Here is a 26,192-nt window from a genome sequence, read left to right as displayed (position 1 = left end):
GACTGCAACCCTATCCCTGGGGAGGCAAGGCAGGACCTTTGGAGCTCACTAGCCAGCTAGACAGTCGGTTCAGTGAGAGACCCTGTCTCAAAAATTAGGTGAAGAGGGACAGAGGGAGACACCCAGATTAATATATGGCCAACACACACACACACAAACACATATACACACACACACACACACACACACACACATCTTTGAATGTACAGACACACAAACACACAAACATGTACGCATTCATACTCTCTCCCCAGTCACACAGGAATACTGGAATCATCTTTCTCTCTGGTTTTAAAATATTCTAAAGCCACAGAAAACATGGAAACACTGGCCTAAGAACAGACTTGCTGGCCAATAGAACAGCTATGAGAGCTCAGAAATAAACCTAGGCATTGGTCCACTGATTTTCCACAGAGCTGTCAAAAATTCAGTGCGTGTGTGTGTGTGGGGGGGGGGGCTGGAGAGATGGCTCAGCAGTTAAGAGAAGTGGCTGCTCTTGCAGAGGACCTGGGTTAGAGTCCCAGAACCCACATAGCGGCTTACCACCCACTGTAACTACTCTAGTTCCAGGGGATCTGATGCCCTCTTCTGACCTCTGCGAGCACCTGGCATGAACATGGTCCACAGACAAAGATGCAGGCACTCACATACACTCATGAAAAGTGAAAATAAAATAATCTTAAAGCAGACGGACAGATAGACACACACCTTCACACACACACTTACACACACACACACAGACACATCTTCACACGCATATACATCTCTCTCTCTCTTTCTCTCTCTCTCTCTCTCTTTCTCTCTCTCTCTCACACACACACACACACACGTGCATTCATACACACACACACATCTTCACACACACATATGTACTCTCTCTTATACACACTCACACACGCAAACACAGACACACACACTCATACATCATGAGGAAAGGTCATGGTGCTGGAAGTTTTGAGTATAGGACTGACTGTAAGGCGGAGCCCTGATCTCATCCTTCAAAAGAGAATCTAGTCAAAATGGGTTGAAGACTGAAATTAAGAACTAAAATGACAGCCCCTGAAAGTGTAAAGAGAAATCTGGGGCATGGGAGCCTGGATGGTGATTTCCTGCACAGGACCCCAACAGCACAAGTAAGGAAAGGTTTCTATTTAAAAAAAAACAACAAACAGAAAAGCCCACAGTGTGATGAGTGATGAGCAGTCACCATGGAGAATCACAGTACAGCCCAGAGTGGGCGTGGGACTGGCCGCATGCTCAGCGCGAAGGCCTTCCAAGTTCACTGGATTTTCATTTGCGTCATCCAGCATGAGTAGGAATTTTCCGGACTGGAGGTGAGCTACAACAGGCGGCTCTGGGGGAAATGCAGCCAGAGCTGAACCAAAATCCAGCCAGTGTAACCAAAATCCTGCTCAGTGTCTCTCAAGCCATTTTTCATCCCATGCCGGTAGAGGTAGAATTTGTGCAGGTTACTAATCATTATTCTGTATGGTCCTTGGTCAGCAGGGATGCACAGCTAACACAGGCTGTGAAAGTTGTTGGGGTCATGGAGAGGCATGGACACAGACAAGATCAGCAAGGCACCAGGGACAGACAGCAGACTAACTGGGGACAGATAGAGGCTGGGGCCTCACTGTTCTGCCTCTGCATTTTCCCTGGGCCACACCACGGCTCAGTGACTCAGGACAAGGGAAGAGACTGAGATAGAGGGTGTCACCAAAGCTAGCCCTCATCCTCGAAGACGCCAGAGCCTGGCACACCTCCTCTTCTGTTCTGCCTCCATTAGGTTTTCCCGGGGATCTGCGTTGGCGGGGGAATTCAGGGTATTTGTGGATAACAGATGTGCATATTTTCTTGGTTTAGTGAGATGAAGAGAAGCAGGAGAAGGTTGGGCACTGGGCCAGAACTGTCAGAATCTTAGGTTTAGTATACAGGACTCCCCAGTTTGCCCCGTGCAGTCCTCCACTGTTAATGGCGGCTTCTGCTTGCTGTCTACATCTATGCATTTCCATCTAGATGCCTGAGTGGCCAGTTGTACCCATCAGCTTAGGTTGCCATAACAAAGTTCTTTAGAACAGGCAGCTTAAGCAATAGAAATTCCTTGGTGTTGGAGGAGGGTCTGCTCAGGATGTGGGCACAGCAGTGGGGGTGTGGTCAAAGCTCTCTTCCTGGCTTCAAGATGGCATATCTCTTTCCTTTCTCTTCCCTTCCCTGATCTTCCTTCTGTCCTTCTTTCTCCTATCACTGTGTCTTTACTTTTCCTTCTCTCTCTCTCTCTCTCTCTCTCTCTCTCTCTCTCTCTCTCTCTCTCTCTCTCTCTGTATGTACATTTGTGCCGACTAGAGGTTGATGATGTTAGGCATCCTTGATATTCTCCACCTATTTTATTGTTGAGACAGAATCTCTCACTGGACCTGGAGCTCACAGAGTGGCTGGCTGGATTCACTGGCCAGCAAGCTTTAGGGATCTACCTGTCTCCCTCTCCAGTGCTTGGGTTACAGGGGTCAGCTTTTGTGGATTTTTTGTGGAGGGTGTTGGAGATCAGGATTCAGGTTCTTTTTCTTGCACTAAAAGCACTTTATAGATCAAACCATCTCCCCAACCTCTACACATAGTCTTTCTTTGGAGCATGTACCCAGAGAATGAATGCAAGCAAGCTCTCTGGTGTCTATAATAACGGCACCAACTCCATTGTAAGGAACCCACCATCAGAACCTCATCTAAACCAAATTATCCCCCAAAGTTCGGTGTCTAAATACCATCATGTTGAGGGTAGATTTCAACATATAAGCCCTGGGGTGGGAAGTGAGAAACTGAATGCTATCCACAGCACCATCCCAAGGAGTTGATGTTTCTGCCCAGAATGAGGCTGGCCAAGTAGTCCTAGAGAGAGCAGGCATAGACCCATGGTTGATATCTAAGAGCTGTGCCAAAGGCCTTGCATCATTGAGCAGAAGGCAGCTGGGCAGAGGACCAGGATTCCAGGGGCCACATAGTGGCAGGTATCAAGACTGACAATATGTAAGAAGCCAGCAAGCAAGCAAGAAAGGATTAGAACTCCTCCATTCACTGATCAAGAGCTACACCAAGGACAGAGCGTGCTAAAAAAAACCAAACCAAAACCAAAACCAAAACCAAAACCAACCAACCAAACAATAACAACAAAAAAACCTGCAGTGTACAAATGCATGTGACCAGCCCTGTGTAAGTGACCTAAGAGATCACAATGTCTTGGCCTCCAGCTCTCTGCCTGTCTGAAGTCTCTCAAGTGTTATCTTGGGTAATGGTCTCTTATTTCTCCCACGGTCTTTGTTTCCCTGATCCAAGCCTTTGTTACAGGACATAAAAACCTGGAAATCTTTGTGGATGCCATTCAGATTCTGATCCACACCTGCAACCAACCTGATGGGGAAATAGATGCTCAGAACCAGGAAAAATGAACCCTTGCTACTCCTCTGTGCTTGTTTTGGGCTCTTGAGCCACAAGATGACTGCTTAGGAATTTGGGGATGAAGACCAATCTGCACTCATGGGTGCTTCCATCAGTTCCCCTTTGGAAGAGCTTACCATGTCCTTGGCCACCTGAAGTTCTTTATAACATATGAGAGAACTGACTTAGTTCTTTCAGACAAAGGCCTGGTTCAAGGTGAACTTTGCCTCTCCAGGGTCAAAGTGGCAAAGCTCTGGACCCAGGCTTGTTCCCTTCTCATTCTACCTCAATAATTCCCAGGCTTATTACCTTCCCACTGAATCTCAATGTCTTTCAGCTTCTCTTGGCTCTTTAATTTCTTAAAGCAACTTTGTGTGTTAAGTTTAATATACTTGCTTTCTACCCATTCATTCTGAAGCTGTTTGGGGGTTCCCTGGGTGGACATTAGAAGTCAGCTCCCCCAGAACTGGTTTCTTTAGAGACAGGATAGAAATGCATGGCAGCTGGTCTAGGCTGAGCCAACTGGGCAAGGGTCTGTCCAGCGTCTGAGCCTGGAGGGTCCCTGTTCTGGGTGGTGGCACTGTTTGGAAAACTAGCTCTCAGTGTTGGTGAAGAGCATAGAAAGAACCAGACAGCCTTGCTCCAAGTGGCTGCAGGCAAACTGCTCTGCACTCTTAATGATTCACTTGACCACGCGTAAGGTGGAGCTGAGCCATTCAATGAGTCTCTGGAGACATAGGGAAGTCAGTGAAAACAAGGGCTCTATGGAGTTTGGAAATTCTGTGTTCTTCTCTCTTGTTATTTTACTTCATATAATATTTTTACTAATCATTTGAGAGGTTCATATACACACATATGGCATAGTTTAATAAGCTCTACCTCTGCTCCCACTTCTATCTCCTCCAACGTTCACCCCATAGCCTTCCATCTCCTCTCCCTTTTAGAAATTATCAAGACCCAGGAAGATACTGACTGGGCCTCACCAGCCTGAGCAACAGCAGTTCTTCTCCTTACTTACTCCATCATAACCAAACAGATGACCAGACTACCAACCTTCATCACCCACACCCCAAGAAACTTGGCTTCATTTTTAGAACTCCAGACTTCTAATGGGAACCCCTCTGCAGCCAGTGGGTTCCCAGTGTCCTCACTGCTATGACTGCACTGGAATCTGTGGTGTAGATATGAGGACGTGAAGGCACAACTGGACAGCAGGTGACTTTACACTGGCCAAAGATGACTCTAGTCAGTCCTTTGTTGGAAGAAGAGAATGTGGTGTATGGTCTGATAGAACTGGATGATTCTGTCTTTTAAGCACGATCTCCTTATCTTTTGTAGTTCCAAGCCAAGCTACTCCTCCCAAATCCATCTTCTAGAAGGTTTGATTTGTACAAAGGTTCATATAGATCTCCAAACTTACCAAGCTCACTTGCTATCACTTAAAAAATATTTTGTTTTTTTATTTACGTTTATCTATAGCTCTGGTGTTTGTGTATTCTACATGTGTGCAGGTGCCTGTAGAGGTCAGCAGAAGGCGTGGGATCTGGAGCTGGAGGTACCTGTAAGTTGCCCAAATGGGTGCTGGGAGCTGAAGGCAGGTCCTCCAAGAGAAGCAGCACTCTTAACCCCAGAGCCATCACTCCAGCCCCTCCATCACTGTCATAAGTGAAAAATCATCTGCTCCCACATCCCCATTTCCATCTATACTTTCAGACAGCCCCTTTGTGTAACATCACCCCTGGACTCATGCAATCCTGATGATCAAGATGCCATTAAGCTAGAAACACGATGTTGTCTTACTTACTAAAAGGCCAAAACAAAAAAACAAAACAAAAAAAAAAAACTTTTCAGAAACAATCTCCAACCACATATATTTTTTTAAAAATTGGGTTCAGATTAGTCTTTATACTAGAATCTGCTTTCTTGGATCAGCACCTCCCTTATAAGGAACTAGTTAAAACCACCCTATACATCACCCTGGCAGCATGAGCTATGCACTGAACTGATGGAGGCTGCCTTGTTGTGCCTGGGTAAATGCAGGGCCAAATTTAAATTGTATTATTATTTTAAGGAAGCAGACTCCAAGCAAGACCCAGAGAGCCGCAGAGCACCACCTGGCAGATGGTGAAAGGAATCAGGGAGTGGGGTGGCTCTATTTTGGGGTTCTGTCGCCCTGTCATTTTTGCATCAAAGAGGCTTTGGGTCTAGATATTTCCTAACTAAATTTCAGAACCCCATCCAGGGCGTTCTTACTCTCCATGCCCTCCATTTCGCTAAGAACATTGGATTTGTCTGATGAAGACTCTGGAGGACATCTCCAAAGGAGCTTGTCACCGCAAACAATTAAATTGAACAAACAATAATAGCTCCCGTTTACTTGGTACTTACTCTCCTCCAGGTCTTATGCTAAGCACTTTCTAAGTTTATCTCCTTCAGTCCACACAGCTCTAAGAGGAATGTGTCATCACTGTTGCTTTACAAAATGAGAAAGCAGGGCTTTGAGAGGTTAAGATGCTTAGAAAAATCACCTGGGATCCAAAATTAGGAAAGCCAAAATCCTCATTCTTAACTATTATCCCATCCTGGGGTTATCTATGGCTTGTTGTTCTAGGTGCTTGGGCTATACAGTCCTGTTATTGTTGTCTGCTCTCCGAGGGTTGAGGGTCTCCACAGTTGGTTCTGGCCTTTTATGGGGGGGGGGGGTACAGAAAGTAGGAAGTCAAAACGGACCATAAGAGCCCTTTAAAAGGAGACTGATGAAATAAAAAGAAAATGAATAATGTGTTACTGAAGGAATGAGAAATGACCTCACAGGACAGTGGTGGTGTCTGAGTGGATGGCAGGTACTATCCGAAGCACAATGCCACCATCATCCTTCCTGTCCAGTACTGTAGTTGCTTCTGCACTGGTCTCTCTGTCCCCCTCTGTGGCATTCTGAGTCATTACTAGAGAATTATGCACCCATCCTCTTTGTCATGTGGCTTTGTCATTCTGCCCCGTGGGTTCAAGCATGTGACCTTCCTTGAATCAATGCACTATTTCAGGTCATGATGCTGAGTAGAAAAATGTCTATTCATGGTAAAGCTTAGCCTTAGCCCATGTGATTCTCCACCAGACATTTGGCTTCCTGTACTCTTACTCCTGAGAGAGGTACATAGAGTAGACTTTATCTTTCTGGGAGTTCAGATTGTCCAACTGAAGACAGGTGAATCACAGTCAATTTGAAGGCAGTAATTGATGTTAAGTTTTTGTTATAAGTAACTGAAACATTGGTAGTATTTGTCATGCACCAAACACTGACTGTTACACATCATTTTTACACCACTTCATCAGTTTCCCACAGAGAATCTTGGTGACTTTTAAAAAAGTGAAATCACATATTTATGCTACCATTATTAACTGAATTGTATTTAAAATTAATCTGAAATTCTTATAACTGCAAAACTCTGCCTTCCTCTTTGCTCAGCGTGCTTTACAGCAGCTTTATTTTGCTTTCTGGTTTTTTTGGATATGCAAGCTTGCTCTTGTTTTAAAGCTTGTAGGCTTGCTATTTTTTTTTTCCTTTCTGGAATATTCTGGACATTAGGTCTATATTGTCTACTGTGATAACCACTATCCGTTCATGACTACTTAAAATTAATAACCCCAATAGCGAGGCTAAACGAACACAGGATTGTAAAGTAAGCATCCCTGATAGGGGTGTGAAGACCATCACACACCATAGATTACAAGAAACAAGGATGAATGGCTGGGCTTTGCCACTGAGAAATTTACATGTAACCCAAAAGGAATCTGTTCCTTAGACTTTTGGTCCAAGGTAGAAACAATATCCAAGGGCACTGAGAGTCAATTTGGAGGAAGGAAGAAACGTCAGGAAGGACAACTTGTGTCAAGCAGATTTCCGAACTTAAGGCCTGCCTGGGTTCTAGAGACACAGAAACCCGTATGCCTTTGTAAGTTTCCATCTGTGTACCCTCCACTCCCATGCTGGGTCTTCTTGTCTGGAGTGAAGTCAGCAGAGAGCAGATAACAGGGAGGTCATGTTCTTTGCTCTCCAGGAAGCTGCGGCACAGGAGAAATGAGGGATGCTGGACTGTGTCCTGTTTGCTCAGACTCCTCTCCAATCAACCACTTCAATTAACAAAGGGAACTTGACAGAGAGAGAAGATGAAGTTCTTCAACCTAACATTTTCTTCACACGAAATTCAAACCCAGTATCTGTTTTGCAATCACATGCTTGGAAAGGGATATCTAGGAGAATGTAGTTCTTTTCCTGTGAAAGAATGAAACAAGCAGGCACACATGTACGCAGCATGTACGCACGCGCACACACACATGTACCTCCTGCTATCCTGATAGGCAACAACTCCACAATCTTCTGTTGTCAAGACAGAAAGTGTAGCCAACTGCATGCGCTCTCTGTGAGGAGTGCTTAGGAATCCTAGCCTCTCCTTGAATGCCCAGGGCTTCTGTACCCCCTGGGTGTCCTGATTTTGCAGAGGACCCAGAGTTAGGTTCCTAGCACCTACACTGGGCTGCTCAGAATGGCCTAGAACTCCAGCTCTAGGGGATCTGATACACTCTTCTGATCTCAAGGCATGTGGCATACATACACACACACACACACACACACACACACACACACACACACACACATAAATAAAAGGAAAATCAAAATAATTAAAAAAATTGAAGTGTGTTTATTGTCTCTCTCTCTTACTAGAATACCTGGTTTATAGAGACCAGGACCAGAACTATCATCCTCCAGTGTTTCTCTTGTGACTAGTCTAGTGTTGATACTTGGTGGTTGCTTCTATCAACGGGTTATCATTGGAAAGCAACGAAGCACCTGTTAGATGATGTGCAACAATATGTACCCCCTAAAGCACCGGCACGTCTGCGGGTCGCTCTGCTTGTGACTTGAGTGCAGGAGTTTGTCTGGCCACCACTGACACCTGTGCTTCTCTTTCTCCCAGGACCGGCAGGGCTGTCCGGGCATGCTCTTCCATGGGTCTTGCTTGAAACAGGTCTATGAATAGACAATTTTCCAGAGGGAGTCACATGAGCAGGCACAATATGAATCAATCGCCGAGTTGGAGGAGAGAGATAAAGAATTGTCTAACAATAATAATGTCACCTACCACTAAGCTTGCAAAAAACTAATGACTTCATGAACATCCTGCACTAGATCAGCTGGCCTTTGTAGCTGCATCTCCTTCCAGCCATGGCAATCCCTTGCTGGAGAATGACAAAACACTGTTACTTCATGACCTCCTGTAAAAGAGAACCATGCCGCCCTTCCCTTCGATAAGCACCAGCTTAGGATCTCAGTCTGTTTAGCCTGGGTTAAAGCCTCCTTCTTGTGATCCTGGATCTCCCTGGCTTCCCTTCTTCAGGCCCAGGAAAGCTTCATTTCTGCCAAAAACTAGAGGAGATGGAACCAATTAGAAGATGGGACCATCTGGTGATGTGGGCTTAGCAAATCTGTAGCCAAGATCCCAACTGGGATTGTGAAAGTGTTTGTGCACAGTAGATTGAGTGAGCCGAGCAGGGACTGCCTTGCCACTGGGAGGGAGAGTGTACGGGTGTCTGGAGATTGACAGGGTCCTTAGACTTAACACACTTCAGAAAGCAGCCTCAAGGGACACCCATTCAAGTGGACAGCACTGTTCCAATCGTTCTATGGGTACAGGTTTGCTCCTGGCTGGGCAGGCATTATCAAAAACCTCGCATGGCTCAATTTAATGAATCAGTCTCAATTCCAAACCTGCTGCCCACCTTGACCTCTGATCTTTTCTTAACTTCTCCCTTGAAGACTCTTCCAGTTCAGCACATGGACATGGTCTACAATGGTTGGGCTCCCTCCTCTCTGAATTTTTCCTGCTACAGAGGCATGCTGTAGGAGGATACCTGTCTCATTTTGCTCTTGAGCACCTGACCTCCATTCTGTGAGTGATAACATACTGGTTTCTTCTGGGGGCAACGATTCTCCCCAGTGTCCATGTCCATCGGGCAGCCTGACTAGATGAGCACAGATATGTTCAAGGTGGTATCATTATGGACAAGGCTGCTTCAAGCCAGCAATCATTTGCTGACTCTCACCCTCCAAGTGTTAAGGATGATCATTTGACTACATCTGGGGCAATCATGAGAGATTAACATCCACTACACATGTAGTGGGTAGCCATACCAGCTTTGATCTGGAAGTTCCAACCCCCATTGAGGCTTCGGTAACTGTCACGCCTACAAGGCGGGGCCGAGAGAGGACCCTGAAGACCCGAGATCTGGATGTGCCGTCTCTCTTGGTTCCTGGACCCTGGACGCTGGAGGTAGACCGAGCAGAGTTCTCCAGAGAACACCGCCGGACTGCGCCACACCTTTCCCAGACCCTGTAACTAATCCCTTTACTTTTAAGTTACCCCACAAAATAAACCTCCCTTTTAACTACGTGGAGTGGCCATAATAATTTCACCAATACACACATTCAGAAATGAGCACGTGCCCAGGTTTTCATTCAACGACACCAGCACCAAGATGTTATATTGCTGATGGCAAAGGGAGGTTCCTCTTCCTTCCACTGGACTTTGGGCCAGTGAGGGGTGCTAGTGTTGTTGGGCTGATTTGTGTCTGACTCCAAAGCTAAGCCTAACGATCAAGAGGCCCTGCCCCCATCTTAATGCCAATTCAAGTCCTTGAATCCAGAGAGGAACTGAAACAAAAACTACTCAGAGAAGTGGGTTTTTACCGCTTGTCACCATGGAGCCTTGACTGTCCCCTGCACAAACAGGGTTGGCCTTTATCCCTACAAACAAGGATTTTCTTATGTCCACCCTTATGGACTGGACCATGTGAGACAAGTTAGCCATGCAAACATATTGGTGCCTGGGATAAACTTAGCCTCATGATTTCAATTTTTCCCATCCTGAAAAAAGATCCATTCATAGATAATGACCACCCTCACAGGAAGACATTAAAGATTAATTAGTCACATTGTATTCACGGTATGTTTATGTTAATGGATGAGAAGCCTGGGTAATTATATCACCCTGCCTTTCCCCAGCACTTCTGATTTTCCAAAGCCCTTTCAGATGAGTAATGGCATTGGCTTGCTCTAATGACCCAGAGACTCTGCTTTTAGCACCCCATACTGAACATCTGGAAAATAACCAGACACAGAAGTTCATTCTGCAAATGCTTGTCAGCACCAGCATCCGGCAAGTGATCAGAATCCTGCTATACTAATTATTACGTTTAAGCTCTCGGCAAATAGTTCTATTGATCTTATTGCTCATAAAATCAGATTTAAAATTTCTGAAATAAGGCTGGTAAGATGGCTCAGGAGTTAAAGGCGCCTGCCGCCAAGTCTAACTACTTGAATTTGCTCCCCAGGGTCCACAAAGTGGAAGGAGAGAACCAACTCCTGCAAGTTGTCCTCTGACCCCCATACATGCATGCATACACTTGCACAAGGAACATAACAAATGTAATTTTAAAATATTAAACAAAACCAAGCAAAAATCCCTTCCATTTAAGAAGGATTTATTTTTTTAAAAAAGCTTTTAAGACAATTATCACATGTTGTTCTTAAGAAGACAAAAAGGCTATAAATTTGACACCCAATAAAAGGACGCTGTATATGTAAGGCAGATTATGGATGTATAGGATCGTTTGGGAAGCTGTTAAGAATGTGTAACAGAAGTAGTCTGACTGCTACGATAAGTACAAAAATCATGTTATAAAGCAGCAAACACACCTACTAAGTCTTAGTTGATATGTTTACAAAAAAAGATGGGAAATTTATCTTTTGTATTATAATTACACAAAATTTAATTTTGTTTAGTATCTCTGTTCCCATGAAGTTTTGTAAAATGCAGTACTTGAAGTATATAAAATAAAAGATAATCTCAGAGAATCCCTTTCATCCTAACAATTCTACTTGATGAGGATCCTAAAAGGTGCCCAGCCACTGGGTGACAATTTCATTAACCTCAACCCGTCTGATTCAGAATGTACTGTTTTTTTCTGGCAACCCCTGAGTCCTGGACCTCCAGTGGCCTTGGGCTTTCCTGTGCTTTGAGGATGACTGGCCAGGACGTACCAAAGAGCACAGAGAGGGCTACAGGTGTTGGAAGGAAATGTCTAGTAACCTGAGCACCTGGTATCCCTTAACCAAGCTAGCAGGAAGTACAGCAAGCTGCTTCCTATGTGCAGGGCCATGTGACCAGACGACATGCACCGAGGCAGGGAAGGAGGGCTGCCACCATGCCTTGGAAGGTAGCTGCAGGCAGACCAGAGGGTGAGGAGAACCCACCAGCACACAGATGAAAGCAAACTGGAAATACTCAGACCATTACACCCCAACTGAGAGCCACTTCCTCATGTCAGAAGAAGCGAAGTCTCCCCCATGGAGAGTCTGGGTGGAAAGGAGATGTGAATCCCTTCGTCATGTAGTCCCCCTCCCCACGATAACGGTGGGTGTGTGGTCCATGTTATCTTCACAATCTTTTGAATGAAACTGAGGTTCCAAAGAGGAGCATCAACATGTATGAAGGAGACGCAGCTCACACATCTGCAGTGAAGAAGCCGGGCTTTAGTGATGCTGTACTTTAAAAGACAGCGCCTTCAGTGGGTTAGAGTACTTGCTGCACAATCATGACCTGAGTTTAGAATCTAGTACCCACTTGGCAAGGCCACGCATGAGCTTGTAACTCCAGTGTTGTGGGAGACACACACAGGGTGATAGCTGGGGCCTGCTGACCATCAGCTGAGTTTAAGATTCAGTTAGAGACCTAGTCTTAAAGGAACAAGGCGGAGACTGACAGAGAAGGATTTCCCATGCCCTCCTCTCTTCTCTGCTGATGGGCATATATGTGTGTGCACCTGAGTACATACACATGCTCAGACCACAATCACACATATACATGCACACACATACATAATACACATGCAAAACAGAGGTGCCTGATGCTTTACTCAGAGCCCTCAAAATTATCCAGAGCTGCAGGAATGACTCACATCTGGCTTTCACTCTGTTGCTTTTCAGCCATACATCATAACCACATGGGGATTTGAAATACAGCCTCCCAGAACTCCCAGAATTCAAGAGAATCAGGGTGTCCCCCAGTCCCACAGCCACAGGGAGCCTTGCCTTCCACACCACCATTGCTGGTGCAACACTCATTCATTCACTCGGTTAGCACCACTGCACACTACTCTGTGGTGATGACAATGAGACTCTGAACAAGCCAAGGTCATGGACCTCCAGCCTCTTCTCCCAGTGAGCAGAGGAGACAGAGACTGTGACTAAAGGGTGTGGGATGGATGACTGTGTGGAAAGTGCTTGGGACTGAGATGCAGAGAAGAGTGGATCAAGAAAGCAAAGATGGCTCCGAGGAGGAGACAGAGCTGGGGCTGACGGGACAGCATTTCTTCTCTCCCTCCTTCCCTCCTTTCCTGTCTCTCTTCTCTTCCCTTCCTCCCGTCTCTTTTTCCACAGGATTTTTCTATATATACCGGATTGGTTTCTAACTCACTGTGTGGCAGATATAGCCTCAGATTCATGGCTATCCTCCTGTCTCAGTCCACCAACTACTGTGATAATGGACATATGCTACATTACCTGAAAGAAATACAGGCCTGTGAGGAAGGAGTGCAGGAGGGGCACTGTAAAGCATAAGAGGAGGAAGTGGGAATTTGAGAACGCCATCCCCCCATATGGACAGACTGGACTCCATTGCTGTCCAGCTTCCATGCTAGGAGAGCTGTACGATTCCCTGCTGTACACAGGGTCTCCAGAATTCCATGCCCTGCCTACATCAGCCAGCAGCTTTCACAGAGATTCACCTATGGGCCCCCAAAACTACATATTACAGCCACCCATCCATATGCCATCAGCCTCCCCTTCCTCCCAGTGTCTCTTGCCCTGTTTCCTGCCTGTCTTCACCCTATATTGGATATAGGAGTCATGGAGCAGAGGCCATTGTACTCCAGCCCAAAGTCTTCAGGCTGCTGTGTGGCAAAACACCACCTCCCATCTACTCACTACCCTTCACTTTAAGGAGGGGGAGACCAGGACCAGTATCTGACTCCCTTTGAGAAAATCAAAGTCTGAAGAAGCACTTCTTTGCTTAAAATTTGCAGGTGTTGGCTTAGAATGTTGAACACAATCTGGCTGTAGCCACACACCTACCTGTGTCTCTTCAGCATGTCTCTGCCTAGAACACAACCATCACAAGCTTCTGTACTCAGCTCAGACCCCCTCCCTACATCCCTGACTAGAGCTGGCTCCTATGGTTTCCATGCTTTCCTGGAGACCTGGCCCTTGAGCACACTCATGAAGTCAATTGCTTTACTTGACTCATCTGCAGTTGTTCCTAGCTGGGACACACCATGAGCACAGGCAGTCTTCTGATTGGCTTTAACAGTAAGCTCTCCTTGAACATGCCTGGACTCTCGAATGAGCATGTCGGCATTTCTGTACAACATGTGGCTATTTCACATTGGGGTGGGGTGCCGTTGCCCTCCTGGTCTTGGTTGGTTTAAGGACCATCTCCAACCTGAAGGTCAGAAAGGTGCTTCTATCTCTGAAGTCCTAGGGGTCCAGGAGATGCTCAGATGACGAAGTGCTTGTCTTACAAGCACTGGGATCTGAACTCAATCCTCCGTTTTTCTGCAAAGCCAGGAGTGATGGTGCACATTTTCAAACCTGGAGAGACAGAGTCAGGTGGATCTCTGGGCTCTCTAGCTAGCCAGCCTAGCCTAGCAGAATCCATGGGCCCCAGATCTCACCAAGAGGCTTATCTCAGAAACAAACAAACAGACAAAAAACTCAAGGTGGATGACTCCTGAGGAACACCACCAGAGGCTGAACTTTGACCTCGACGTGCATGTACAACATATACATGCATGGATCTCTGCACAGATGTATGCACTTGCATGCAGAAACACACAAGGCAGAAGGATGCTTGGACACTTCCAAGACTATCTGAAGAAGTCTGTTGTTTGAATCCAGATCTTCACATGTGAACCTGGAGAATCCAATCCCCTTTTATTGCACCACACACGGTACATCTGTGGCATGTCTTCAGCCCACCTGCATTTCTGGTTTCTGCTTGAATCCTCTTGTTTGATGGGACCTACAAGGCTCCAGCTGGAATTTTACCTACAACAAGAGGGAAGTTCAGGAGAAGTTCCCTCTAATGAACATGCATGAGAAAGAGAAAAGGGGGCGGTAAGGAAATGAGAAGAAAAGAGGAAAAGGGAGGGAAAGGAGGGAGAGGAGGGAGGGGAGGGAAGAGAAGGAGGAGAGTGAGGGAGGGCAGGAGAGGAGAGAGTGAGAGTAAGAGAGAGCTAGTGAGAGCGAGAGAGTGAGTGAGAGAGAGAGAGAGAGAGAGAGAGAGAGAGAGAGAGAGAGAGATCTTTTTATCATCTCTTTGTTCAAGCCTATTTACTCTTCAAGACCCCGAGCCTCTTAAGGGAGAATCAATATTTGGTATGCTTCTTTTCCCTCAGTTCCTATTGCAATGCCCTGTAATGGCAAATGGATTTCATCTCTGGAGTCAACTCTGACCAATTTGCAGTAGCCACTTAGAATGCTGAAGTGAGAGGGAGTTTGAGGTCACATTGGAGAGAATGTGATAGCAGCAGCTGCCTGCGTGGTGTGGAAGGGGCATGATGGGACATCCACTGCTGGGAAGGCAGTGATGGACGCTTTGAGTGACTGAATTCATCTATGAACGTTACCAGTTTCCCAAACAGCTCAGGGGACCACTTTGCCCTAAGGCTCTGAGAAGAAAACAGCCATCTCCCTCATCCCAATAGAGGTATTTACCCAGAGGAAGAGGTAGTTATCAATAAGGCCCCATTCAGAAAGAGAACCGAGAGTCGACTGCACACCAGCGTCAACACCCGTGTATCCTATCGTGAGAACATGGATGAAGACAGAGGAGCTCCAGCAGGTTGTCATATCAACCAGAGAAATGCAGACATCTGCCCTCAGCTAGGGGCATGGTGTGGGTGTGCTGGGTGAGCAGTGTAGCCATTTCCTCTGAATTGAGACAATCCCTTCCCAGTGGAGAAGAGACACTCATAAGACAGGAAATAAAGGAGCCTCTGAAGGTTCAGGAAACTCCTGGTACTAGTAAAAGTATGCACGCCCCGTCCCAAGGCTATCAAAGCTGCGAGCAGTTGTTGGGGACAGGAGAGTCAGTCAAGCTGCTTGGAGAGCCAAGCTGGAGCTCCCAGGAGGCAGCTTTCACGCTACAATGGGCCTTTTGGTGAGGTAGCTGCCTTTGAATACCCCCTCACTCATATTCCTGTAGTAACCCCGTTATAGACTCTGTAGTTCACTAAGCTAGACTTAGGTGGCATCATTGTACTGGCCTGTCATTGGGGCCCTATGTGGGGCCCTGTCTATGTTCCTTCATGCTGCTCCAGGAAAAGTCATCCCACAGAGTACAGAATACAGACGCTCTGCTCTCCAGCTCAGAAAATGGGCACGTAGAGTGTGGTTAAGGGGATATTGAGGTTGTGACTTGATCCTCTCCAAGTGTATAGCTAGAGGTTTCTCTCCGGGTCCCACCAAGCCCTGGCAGTCCGACAGCCCACTTATAAAATAAACACACAGACACTTATATTATTTAAACTGTTTGGCCTAATGCCTCAGGCTTCTTGCTAGCTGTTCTTATATCTTAAATTAACCTGTTTCTATTAGTCTATAAGTTGCCACGTGGCTCGTGGCTTACCGGTACCTTACATCTTGATTGTCATGGTGGCTGCGTCTCTCTGCCTCAGCCTTCCACTTCCCAGAATTCTCCTCTCTCCTTGTCCCCACCTATACTTCCTGCCTGGCTACTGGCCAATCAGTGTTTTATTTATTAACCAATCAGAGCAACACATTTAACATACAGAACATCCCACAGCACAAGCATCTCCCTTCCTCTCCATTACTTGCATCCTTTCCACCTTCCAATGCCCACTCAAGCCTCCCTTCATCAGACGTCCCGCCCTCCACAGTCACAGTGTCTGTCTTACGTGACCCTGAATCAGCCTCCATTTCCGCTGTAGCACACATTCCCTGGGCTTTTTCCCCTTTGCAATAAAAGAGGAAAAGGTCGTTGGCTCTGAAGCCCCCCTCCCCACAAATTGCCTTCAAAGACTAAGTTAGGCTCTTTTTGCATAGTGTGCCAACAATCAGTATCGGCATCTATAAAGAGGGATTGTTATAGCGAAGACAACATCTGGGATGACTCAGTGACAGGACAGAGCTTCGGAACAGCCTCTGCTCACCCCATCACCAGGTATATTCTCTTCCTTTCTACATTAAGGCTGGTTGTTTTTTGAGCAATGAGCAGGTGTTATACATCTTTTGTGCCCTTTACTGTTCCTTACAGGGTGAATGAGCAGCATTGGAATAAAATAACATAATACGGGACACTAAAGGGAATACATCAATATGAGTGCTGGCTTGTGCACAGATCTGGTCATGCAAAATCATCGGCTTTTCACAGCCACATGAATGGCAGGGCATAGAGAGAGCTTGCCTAAACCTGGAAGCTTATGTTTTATATTAAAAAGGAAAAAAAAAAACCAACAGAGTAATTCTCAGTTCTAGACAGTAGACAGTGGGTAGGAATGTGTATCCAGCATTGCTTAGTGCCTTATTATTTTTTTTTTAAAGAGATAGAAAAGCTGGTTTCTGTCTGCCTTCTGAAATGCATTCTGAAGGGTGAGCAACATGAATCTGTGGACTGTGAGTCTGAAGCCTTGATGTGATATGTGAAAGCTTATACAGCAACTAAGAGGCCTCTGCCTGTGGCCAGCACCCAAAGCCTTGTGAGAAGACCCTTGGGAATTCCAAGTGGGTCTACAATAGGAACCCCACTGTGGCAGAGACGTTGCCCTCCACCTGACTGTGACTTAGGCTATTGCCATGTTCATACTGTGTGAGTAAGCCCTGGACTTTGCTCATTGATGTTGGGGATGTTTGCATGTAAACTTGGGACCACAGTGTGTGGAGACATGCCCTTTCAGGAGACCAATTCACCTTCTAGCCATGGATAGGCACTCCACACAGGCAGAGCTGCTTGAGAGGTCCATGAGGCTTGCAGGGACAATGTTTCCAGAACCGGTGGGTTAAGTAAGAGAATTGGACTGGTTGGGCAGGGGTCCATTCAGGTGGTTACTACACATTCCTTTTCTATTAATCTAGGCTACATAGACCTGGGGTTTTAAGGCTGCTTCATCTTTTAATAACAATGTTTAAATTGTATCAGCTGTATTACTTATGGATAATTGTGTTCTCCCCGTGACACTTCCACACACCCATGTAGTAATATCTTGACCATAGTCACCCTTTGCTCTCCCTCCTATCTTCTCCACTCACACTAGTCCCCTTCCACTTCCCAAGCAGGCCTCACTTCTACTTTCTTTATAAAGTCTGTATATACTTTCTACTTTTGCACGACAGTCTCTGTTCTGTTCCAGAAGAGGCTTGTGTGTGGTCGTTTGTGACCCTTTTCACAGCATGTGATGGACGCTGAGTTGAGAAGCCCACCTGGAGAACTATTAGCGGTCTGGGAGGGGACGTTCAGTAATGTGTCCCCTCTACACCCGCTATTCTTTCAGCCCAGAAAGTGCCTCCCTTCCTGTCTTCCCTCCTTCTCCTCCCCACTCTCTGCAAGGCCAACCCTGTGCCTCCCTGTGCTTCTAACACTCCTTAGAAATCTCTGCTAAGGCACGTACAACATTACATTTTAATTTTCTCTTTCAGGACAGTATGCCTCGATGGGGATAAAGTCCTTCAGGGCAGAGAACGTGTCTTAGCTTTGTCTGCATTTCTGGTACTTAACGTTATGCCTGGGTTTGGTAAAGGGCTCAGAAATGCTTACTGAAGAAATGGAAGACTTTTTAGATAAAAGAGTTGCTTAAGCTGTGGTGCCCATACTAAACAGCATAGTCTTTTGGGTCCACTCTTGAATATTCTGATTCTGGAAGAAGAGAAGCCACTGCTGAGCCTTGCTTTAAACCAGCCCTCTGGGTGAATGCTATGTGCGTAGAAGTCCAGGAAACCACAGGATGCACAAAACTGGGTCTCTGCTCTTTGTTTTTGTTTTTTTGGCTCCTTATAGTCCCTACATCTGGCACAGGGCTTGGCATGAAGTAGGAAGTGTGTGTGTGTGTGTGTGTGTGTGTGTGTGTGTGTGTGTGATACAAAAGAACGAATGGAATAATGAATGAAAGAACACTTGAAAAGGTAAGATGAGCCTGTAACAGTGCTTCTCAGAGTGCTATCTAAAGCTCCACTTAGCTTGTCACATGTTCACTTATTCTCTCTTACCACATAAAGGCATGAAGCCAGCCTGTAAACACTGCTTTATAGATAGCTGCCCCTACCCCGTCTCTGTAGACTTGGAAGGAGATATTTGGCTTTGATGATGTAATCACCCCCTCCCCCCAATAATGGTAGGTGAGAAATGTCCTTACAAAGACACCAGACTCTCACTTGGGCCAGCAGTAGTCAGGATGCTTCTGTCCGTCTCTCCTGCATCCCTTGCCCTGTGTTCATCACTCTCCCTCTTCGACTGCCTGTTGCTGAAACTTCTAGCAGGGACAGCTCATACATGTCCTCTCCCTTCCTTTCTCCACCCTCTGGTGGAGGGATAATGAATAGCAAAATGCATCGAAAACAAAATTGAATGATCAAATCGAATGATAAACACTTGGTCATTTTCTGAAGTCAGTGCACACACAAAGTTAAATCTGAATAACATACTTTACTTAGTTTTCTATGTCTGATGAATTAACTCATTCTGCCAAGAACCATTATCTCTCTTTGATGGCGTTTACTCAGTTCAAACTGGGAGAGATGTACAGATTTCCACACTGCTAGGCCACACAAACATAGTCACAACGGGTTCCATAGCCTCCTGTGAAATTAGCAGACAGGAAGTAAAATGCCACTGCTTCCCCAGTTCTTCCCCATTCTCTCTGATCTCAGAACTAAAGAGCAGAAACTGAAGGTCTAAGTATAAATGGCTTTATTGCTTCTTGGATAGCCTTCCTGTGTCCCCTTCGGGGGTATAATCTAGTTAAAAGCCAATGTTTTATCCTATCTGTGTTTCCAATGTCCATCTTGGTTCGAAGCTTAAAGAAACATTGAAAGAACAGCCAGACTCACAAAGCAGAAATGAGTAACAACCTGTGTGCCAGCATACAGCACGCATCAAGTTCAAAACCTCAGATCCACTGCTCATAATGGGCAACCTTGCCTGTGTCATGATTCTACCTCCCCAATAGGCAGCCAGCAGTTCTCTGCAAGATCAGGTCTTGGACTGTGAAGATAACAGACAAGAAACAGCACCTCTTGCCTTCGAACATTTTCTCCTCATTGTGTCCTTATCATCTTGTCTTGACACTCAGTATCTTCACTTTTCGGCCCTGTGAGATGAGAGTACATGTACCAGCTATTTATTCTTATTGATTCTCTTGTCCTTGTTGGGCAGTGAGCTCCTTTGAAAGTTTGACCAATGCAATGAAATTGGGGGCCTCTTCTCTAAAGACATCCCTCAACACACATACTGTGTGCTGGTAGCAATGGAGGCCAGAGGAAGGTGTCAGATCCCCTACATCTGGAGTTACAGGTGGTTGTTGAGACACTAGATGTAGGTTCTGGGAACTGAATTTGGGTCCTCTACTAGAGCAGTTTATGCTCTTAACTGCTGAGTTTCCTCTCCAGACCCAAAAGGTATCTCCATACTTGCTTAAGCATACAAGAGGTTTGGGTGGTATAGACACTGATTTCCCCCTCAAACCTTCCCCTCATGGACCTTCTCTACGACACAGGAAAAGGAATTGAGAAGTTATCCAACAGCTAAACACCTGCTCTGCATTGGTTCTCAATTTCTTTCTGGGATGTTTTCGCAGACCTACACCCCAAAGATTCAGTGTTAACTCTTTTCTTCCACATAATGACTGCGATTGTTGATTTTCACAACAAGCTGACTGGCCGGTTTTACAAGACTACCAAGGGCATTAGTGAGGCACACCTATGGGAATGTCTGGGGGCATTTACTGAGTGGGGAAGACCCACCCTGAATGCAAGAAATGCTATCCATGGCCTGGGGTAGTAGGCTGAATAAAAATGGAGAAAGAGAAAACCACTAGAACCCTAACATCCCTCTTTCTCTGCTTCCTGATCTACTCAAATGTGGGCAAATAGCCTTAGGCTTCTGCCACCCAGTCGTCACTGTCACAAGGGACTGTGTCCTCAAACTATGGGCCCAAATAAACCCTTCCCACCTCAAGCTACTTCTTGTCAAGTATTTGGTCAATCAACTAATATAGCAAATAATACACCAGACAAGATCTTCCACCTGGGCTTTTCCAGAATTCAGAGTAGTTACATTATTATCCACTGGGCCACTCCTGTGCAAGGTCACAGGTGTAGCTTGGAACTGGAGTTTATCTCTTTAGGTGCTTATCAGGCCACTGCCTCATCAGAACATCCTCTGTTACTTCAGCCACTGTCACTAAGGTATCTTAAGGATAGGTGGATCTATCTGTTTATCATAGTCAGCAGGAATGTGGAGTGAGGGTAGAAGATGGTTACAAGACCACTATTGACTTCTCTACCGACCTTGTGAAAGTTCCATAGCTGTCCCACCTCTGGCTCCTGTCACAAAGTGGGTGACAACAGTTCTCTGCAAAGCTCCATCAAGAATTAAAACAGACAATCCCCCAAAGCAGCGAATTCCACAAGGTCTGTAGCCATCAATCAATGAATGACAACAAATACCACTATCCATGTCCATGACGCATTTTCCAAAACCCTCTGGGAAATTGTAATTCCTGAAATTCATATCAACACTATCCTGGGTGTGATCTTAGAGGCAGAGGAAATTCTGGATTCTTATTTGGAGACTTTAAAGTCTCACCAGCAGCAATCACTGAGAGGCCCCCATAAGGGAGTGTGGGAGAGATGAAAGACACATCCATGCCTTCAGCCATTGGTAGTTCAGCAGAGGTCATGAAGCCAATGGTGGCTCACCAAACCTACAGTGCCAACTCAGTCCAGTCTGGGGTCTGCAATTGTTCTTTCTCATTCTAGAAGCTTACACTTTCTTGCCACACATTTCCACTAGAGCTTAGTCCCCAGAGGGACAATGTCTCTACTGATTAATTTTTAGGCTTTCATCTGACACAGAGTGACAGCCATACAAGCCTGCTCCCCCTCCCCCCAGATTTACTTGTTAGGTTCCTGTGTCAGCGGAATTTGCTCAACACATTTTATAATACTGTCACCCCAGATGTCTCTGCTGTAGCTCCTCCTTGCCATTCTGCAGATGACCTGTGTTCTGTTTTATACTCCAAGGTCATCACTAAAACTATATAGACTTCTAAGATCCTTCTCTTTTTAATCTATAACCTGTCTTAAGCAGGCAGTCACTTCACACCTCTTTGGAAATCACCTAGCCCCCACATTTCAATAATTATTATCCACTTTGCCCAAATAGGACACGCTTCACATCGACCTGTGCTTACAAAACATAGGCACACCTTTGTTCTCCTAAGTGGTGGGCAGGAAATGGCTGAGGCATTTTTAAACCCCATTGTCTTCAAGTCAGAGCTGTTCCTTCTCCATCTCTCAGCAGTGGCCTATTTGTGAAACTCCTGGATCAAGAGGCCCCAGTGGAGTAAGCCGGATGCAGTCAACCCGAGACCCCGCCAGGCTGACGGTTAAAGCTCACTGATGGTGAAAAAGCACACCCATTCCACGAAGCACAGCAGGGTCACAATACAGACTGTGGGGATCCCTTAAAAGGCTCTGGAATTTTCCCTTGAAGGGCCTTCTCTCACGAAGACAAATGAGGACTAGGAGTCATTTTTGCAACAACAACACCTACCCACGGGCCCTCCCATCACGGGTCTAGCGCAGAAAGACATGTCAGGAATAGCAGCCATTACTTACATCGGTAAGTCATCTCGAAGCTGTCACTGATGTTCACAATATCGATCTGGGGAAGCAGCTTGGGGGGCTCTGTGAGTTGTGACAAAGCGAACCTAAAAGCTGCATGTTCCTGCGATTGTTGGTTTGGAAATAATCCCCCTGGAAGGGAAGAAAAGGCAATGTAGTAAGTCTGGGATAGAGACAAGTCTCAATTGCACAGTAGCCCATCCCAGAGAGCCCAGGCCTCTCCCATGCAAATCCAGAGCTATGGTCATAGCTCTCTCTCTGGTAAGTAATCTGAACAGACGCAACTGGGTACCAAAGCTTAAATTCTATGGATAAGCTTCTAGGACAGGACTCTAACACCCATCACTCTGCCTCAACATTTGGCTGTGTGCCCCTTGGCTCAGCAATGGCAGAGAACACAGGAGACCTATAGAATTTATTTCCTCCTTTCTCATTTCTGCCAGACCCCCACAAGCCTCTGTTTACACACACACACACACACACACACACACACACACACACACACACACCCCTTTCCTGTATTTATCTCATCTTATTTGGATCCCATTTCTTATTCACAGAGGTTTCAGTTACAAGGAAACATTGTAAAGTGACAGAAATCAAGGCCTGGGACCTCTTGGGCTTTTCTGCCACTGTAACTGTTTGCTTTGAGACTTGGCCAGATCTGCACGGAATGTAACTAGCCGGTTACCTTCGAAGTTCATTATTTATTTTCTCTGATAACTCTGGTTTTTGTCTTTCATTGCTCATGTTCCCAGATACCTAGGAATGTCTGGTTACATAAGGGGTTACCATTGTGCTTTGCAGATGTGGGGGTCTTAAGAGTGCCCAGATGTTGCCAACATCTTTTTCCAGTAAACAGATCGGGGAAGCTACCTGCCAGGGTTTTTGTTCCAAGACACAAGGGCACACAGCTTTCCTTTGTAATACTGTGGATGTGCAAATGAATTGAAATACATTCCTGTAAATTGACATCAGCTGTTTCTAGGGGCTGGACGACAGCAAATGTGTACACAGAAGTTCATCTCTGATTGGCCAGGAATTCACAGTTCCAGTAATATACTGATAACTTCCTGTGCAGTGGATACATGATTGGCTTTAAGAACAAACTACGGACCTTGAGGCTTGTGTTAGAGATCATGAAAGTAGAATCGATGACGACCTCGCGGAGGTGATAATTTCAGCATTTGTTCTACTGGCTGATGTGTCTCCCTTGTGTTTGAAAAGAGCAACAGTTACTGAGACTGAACATGACATATCTGCAGGGATGCGTGGGCAAATGTGGGTGTGCTCATATAAACACCCCAAGCCCTTACACCACAATGATGCTGCACACACATACCTGCAGCAGCCAGTCCACAGGTTTCCTTGATGAGAGATTACAATTGGCCCAGGAGAGACAGTAGGTAAGAACAAACATGAGAAATGCCATAGGCTGGCACAGGTGACTTCCACACACATTGACACCCCCATTTTAAAAGGCACAACAAACTAGCAAAAAACTAAAAAAACAAAAAAACAAAAACAAAAAAATTACTCCTGCTGGGGATGCTCCATTCTCTCCTCCCAGGTGACCACACCCCGCACTCCTCTGGTCTTGGTTTTCCACTCTTTACAGTAAATGGCAGTGAGCAGGAGGGAGGTGGGAGGGAACAGTTACAGGCTGGGCCACAAGGGAAGTGTCTCCCAGAGGCAGGAAGTTTGCCTTTAAGGCAGGAGCTCATGCACACACGTACACACACTTCAGAATACAGCTTAACAGGTGTCAGGAAACAAAGCAAGTTACTCCATCGCCACCCCAACAGTACCAGGAGTCAGGAAGCTGGAGAGGTCCAAAGAGGCTATTAGCGACACATGTGTGCCCACTAGATCCCCCTCTGCACCATTACCTCCCCCCCCCCACACACACACACAAATACTCTCACAAAAAGCAGTAGCTGCTGAGATGGAACTCTTCTTAGTAAACCAGCCCCTGGTACGGGGAGGATGTAGAAAGCCAGCCAGCCAACATGTCTCAGATCACTGCAGCCTGGTTGATGCTGGGTCACAAAGATGCTGAGCTGCTGGTCACCCTGACCCCAAGCCCTGTTACTGGTGTTGTTGCTTCATGCGTCTGGATTTTCCCCATGGTTACGAGAATGGCAATGCCTGTCAGCTCCTACGTAAATACAAGTACAGCCACCAAATGAAGGGACATGGGGGACAGAAAGGCACGCAGTGTGTTGAAACCCACCTGCAGGTTGACAGGATGGAGCCCAGGCATGGGACTGCTGCTGGGGGTTGCGGTGGTGGGGGGTACGGTGAAGAAGAAGCCTGTGCATGTTTGTGTGCTCAGAGCACTGGTGTCAGTGTCTGTGGACAGGGCACTAAAGAGGAAAGGGTAAGGATGGGAGAAAAGGTGGCTAGGAAGTTCCAGGATCAGGGAATGGGGGATAGAGCCCAGCATGGCAGATGGCAAAAGGAAGAATCCACAGAGCTCTGGCCACAGAGTGGGGTCTGGGACGTTTCTCAGCAGAGACAATCAACCTAGTACCCACCACTCCTTTTCCGTGAGGGGTCTCTTTCCCCTCCCCCAGCCAAGACATCACTGCCTTCCCCATCACTCAGGCTATATATGCACATTTAATATATAATCACAACACACATACGCCCACCATACATATTTATATAAATCAATGAGAGCAGGCACCATCCACCTAGCAAGAGTTAACTCCTTAAACACTCTGAACCCTGTTTGAAGCACAGTCTGACTGTATTTTTCCCTCTCTGGAACGGAGGCTCCTCCATTTCAGGCGCTCATGCTCCGAGTGCGTGGTGTATGTGCACCTGTGTGTGTGTGCACACACACACCCGCGAGAGCGAGCGGACACTTCCCTTGTGCCCCTTGCTGCCTCGCTGGCTGCATCGGGTGAGGATGGAGCCCCTATCCCCCACAGGCAACCCAAGTCTTCCTCCCTCCTATCCTGGTTTTCGATGGCCAAGCACAACAGCTCCCGACTGGGAATGGGTTGAGAAATCTCCCCTCAAAAAAAAAAAAAAAAAAAAAATCCCTGGCCAGATCCCCAAAGTCCCTCCCCGGCTGCCCCCCTCACTCACCTATCTGGATATTGTTGGGGAAATTGGCACCCACAACCGCACCTAGAAAACCGGTGCAGAAAAAGGCAAAGATGTACGGCATATTCCTTTTTACATTGGCGGAAAAGAAGCCCTGGTCCAACCATAGATTTGGTCTTCCCTCCCCTTCCTTTGATTCTTCTTCTTGCTGCTCTGCCGGCTCTTTTCCTCCTGCCGTTCCTTGCTTGCTTCTTTCCTTCCTCCCTTCCTTCTGTGAGGCTTCTCTTGCTTCTCTTGGAAGGGGAGCCGAGCAGTTAAACTGCAGCGTTAACACCGACTGACAGCCAGATTAACTGAGCCGGGAGCAGCCCGTCCTCATGCTTGGAGCGCCAGCTTGCTCCCCTCTCTCTCCCTCTGCTCTCCTCCTCTTCTCCAGCAGCCAGCCAGCCAGCCAGCCTCTCTCACCCTCCCATTCTTCTCTCTCTCTCTCTCTCTCTCTCTCTCTCTCTCTCTCTCTCTCTCTCTCTCTCTCTCTCTCTCTCAGGCTGCCAGCTCTCTATGCTGATGATACCCAGGAGCCAGCTCAGAGTTCCTGTACTGACCTCCCCTACCCCATCACCCCTGCCTCCCCTATCCTCACCTCACTCTCCTTTCTGTGGGTGCAGAGGACGGAGGGGGATGGAGGGTCAGAGGTGCTTTCCCCTAAAAGGGGCAACTCACTGTCCCCCTTCACCTC

The 26,192-nt window shown here is 46.5% G+C and overlaps 1 protein-coding gene across 2 annotated transcripts in view; it reads right to left on the bottom strand.

Annotated features, from left to right (window-relative positions):
• The window catches only part of Gria1 (glutamate ionotropic receptor AMPA type subunit 1), a 328,214-nt gene extending 302,416 nt beyond the window's left edge, over positions 1–25,798 (bottom strand). For both annotated transcript variants that reach the window (XM_059270597.1, XM_059270596.1), the window contains exons 1-2: positions 25,499–25,798; positions 22,397–22,534 (exon numbers count right to left, since the gene is read on the bottom strand). In XM_059270597.1, the coding sequence (XP_059126580.1) occupies positions 22,397–22,534; positions 25,499–25,580 (220 nt within the window). In that variant the 5' untranslated portion in view covers positions 25,581–25,798. The remainder of the gene's footprint in view (positions 1–22,396; positions 22,535–25,498) is intronic.
• Between the last annotated feature and the right edge of the window lie 394 nt (positions 25,799–26,192).

This window comes from Peromyscus eremicus, chromosome 8a (assembly GCF_949786415.1).
Source record: "Peromyscus eremicus chromosome 8a, PerEre_H2_v1, whole genome shotgun sequence".
Lineage (NCBI taxonomy): Eukaryota > Metazoa > Chordata > Mammalia > Rodentia > Cricetidae > Peromyscus > Peromyscus eremicus.
This window is presented reverse-complemented; position numbering and strand designations above follow the sequence as displayed.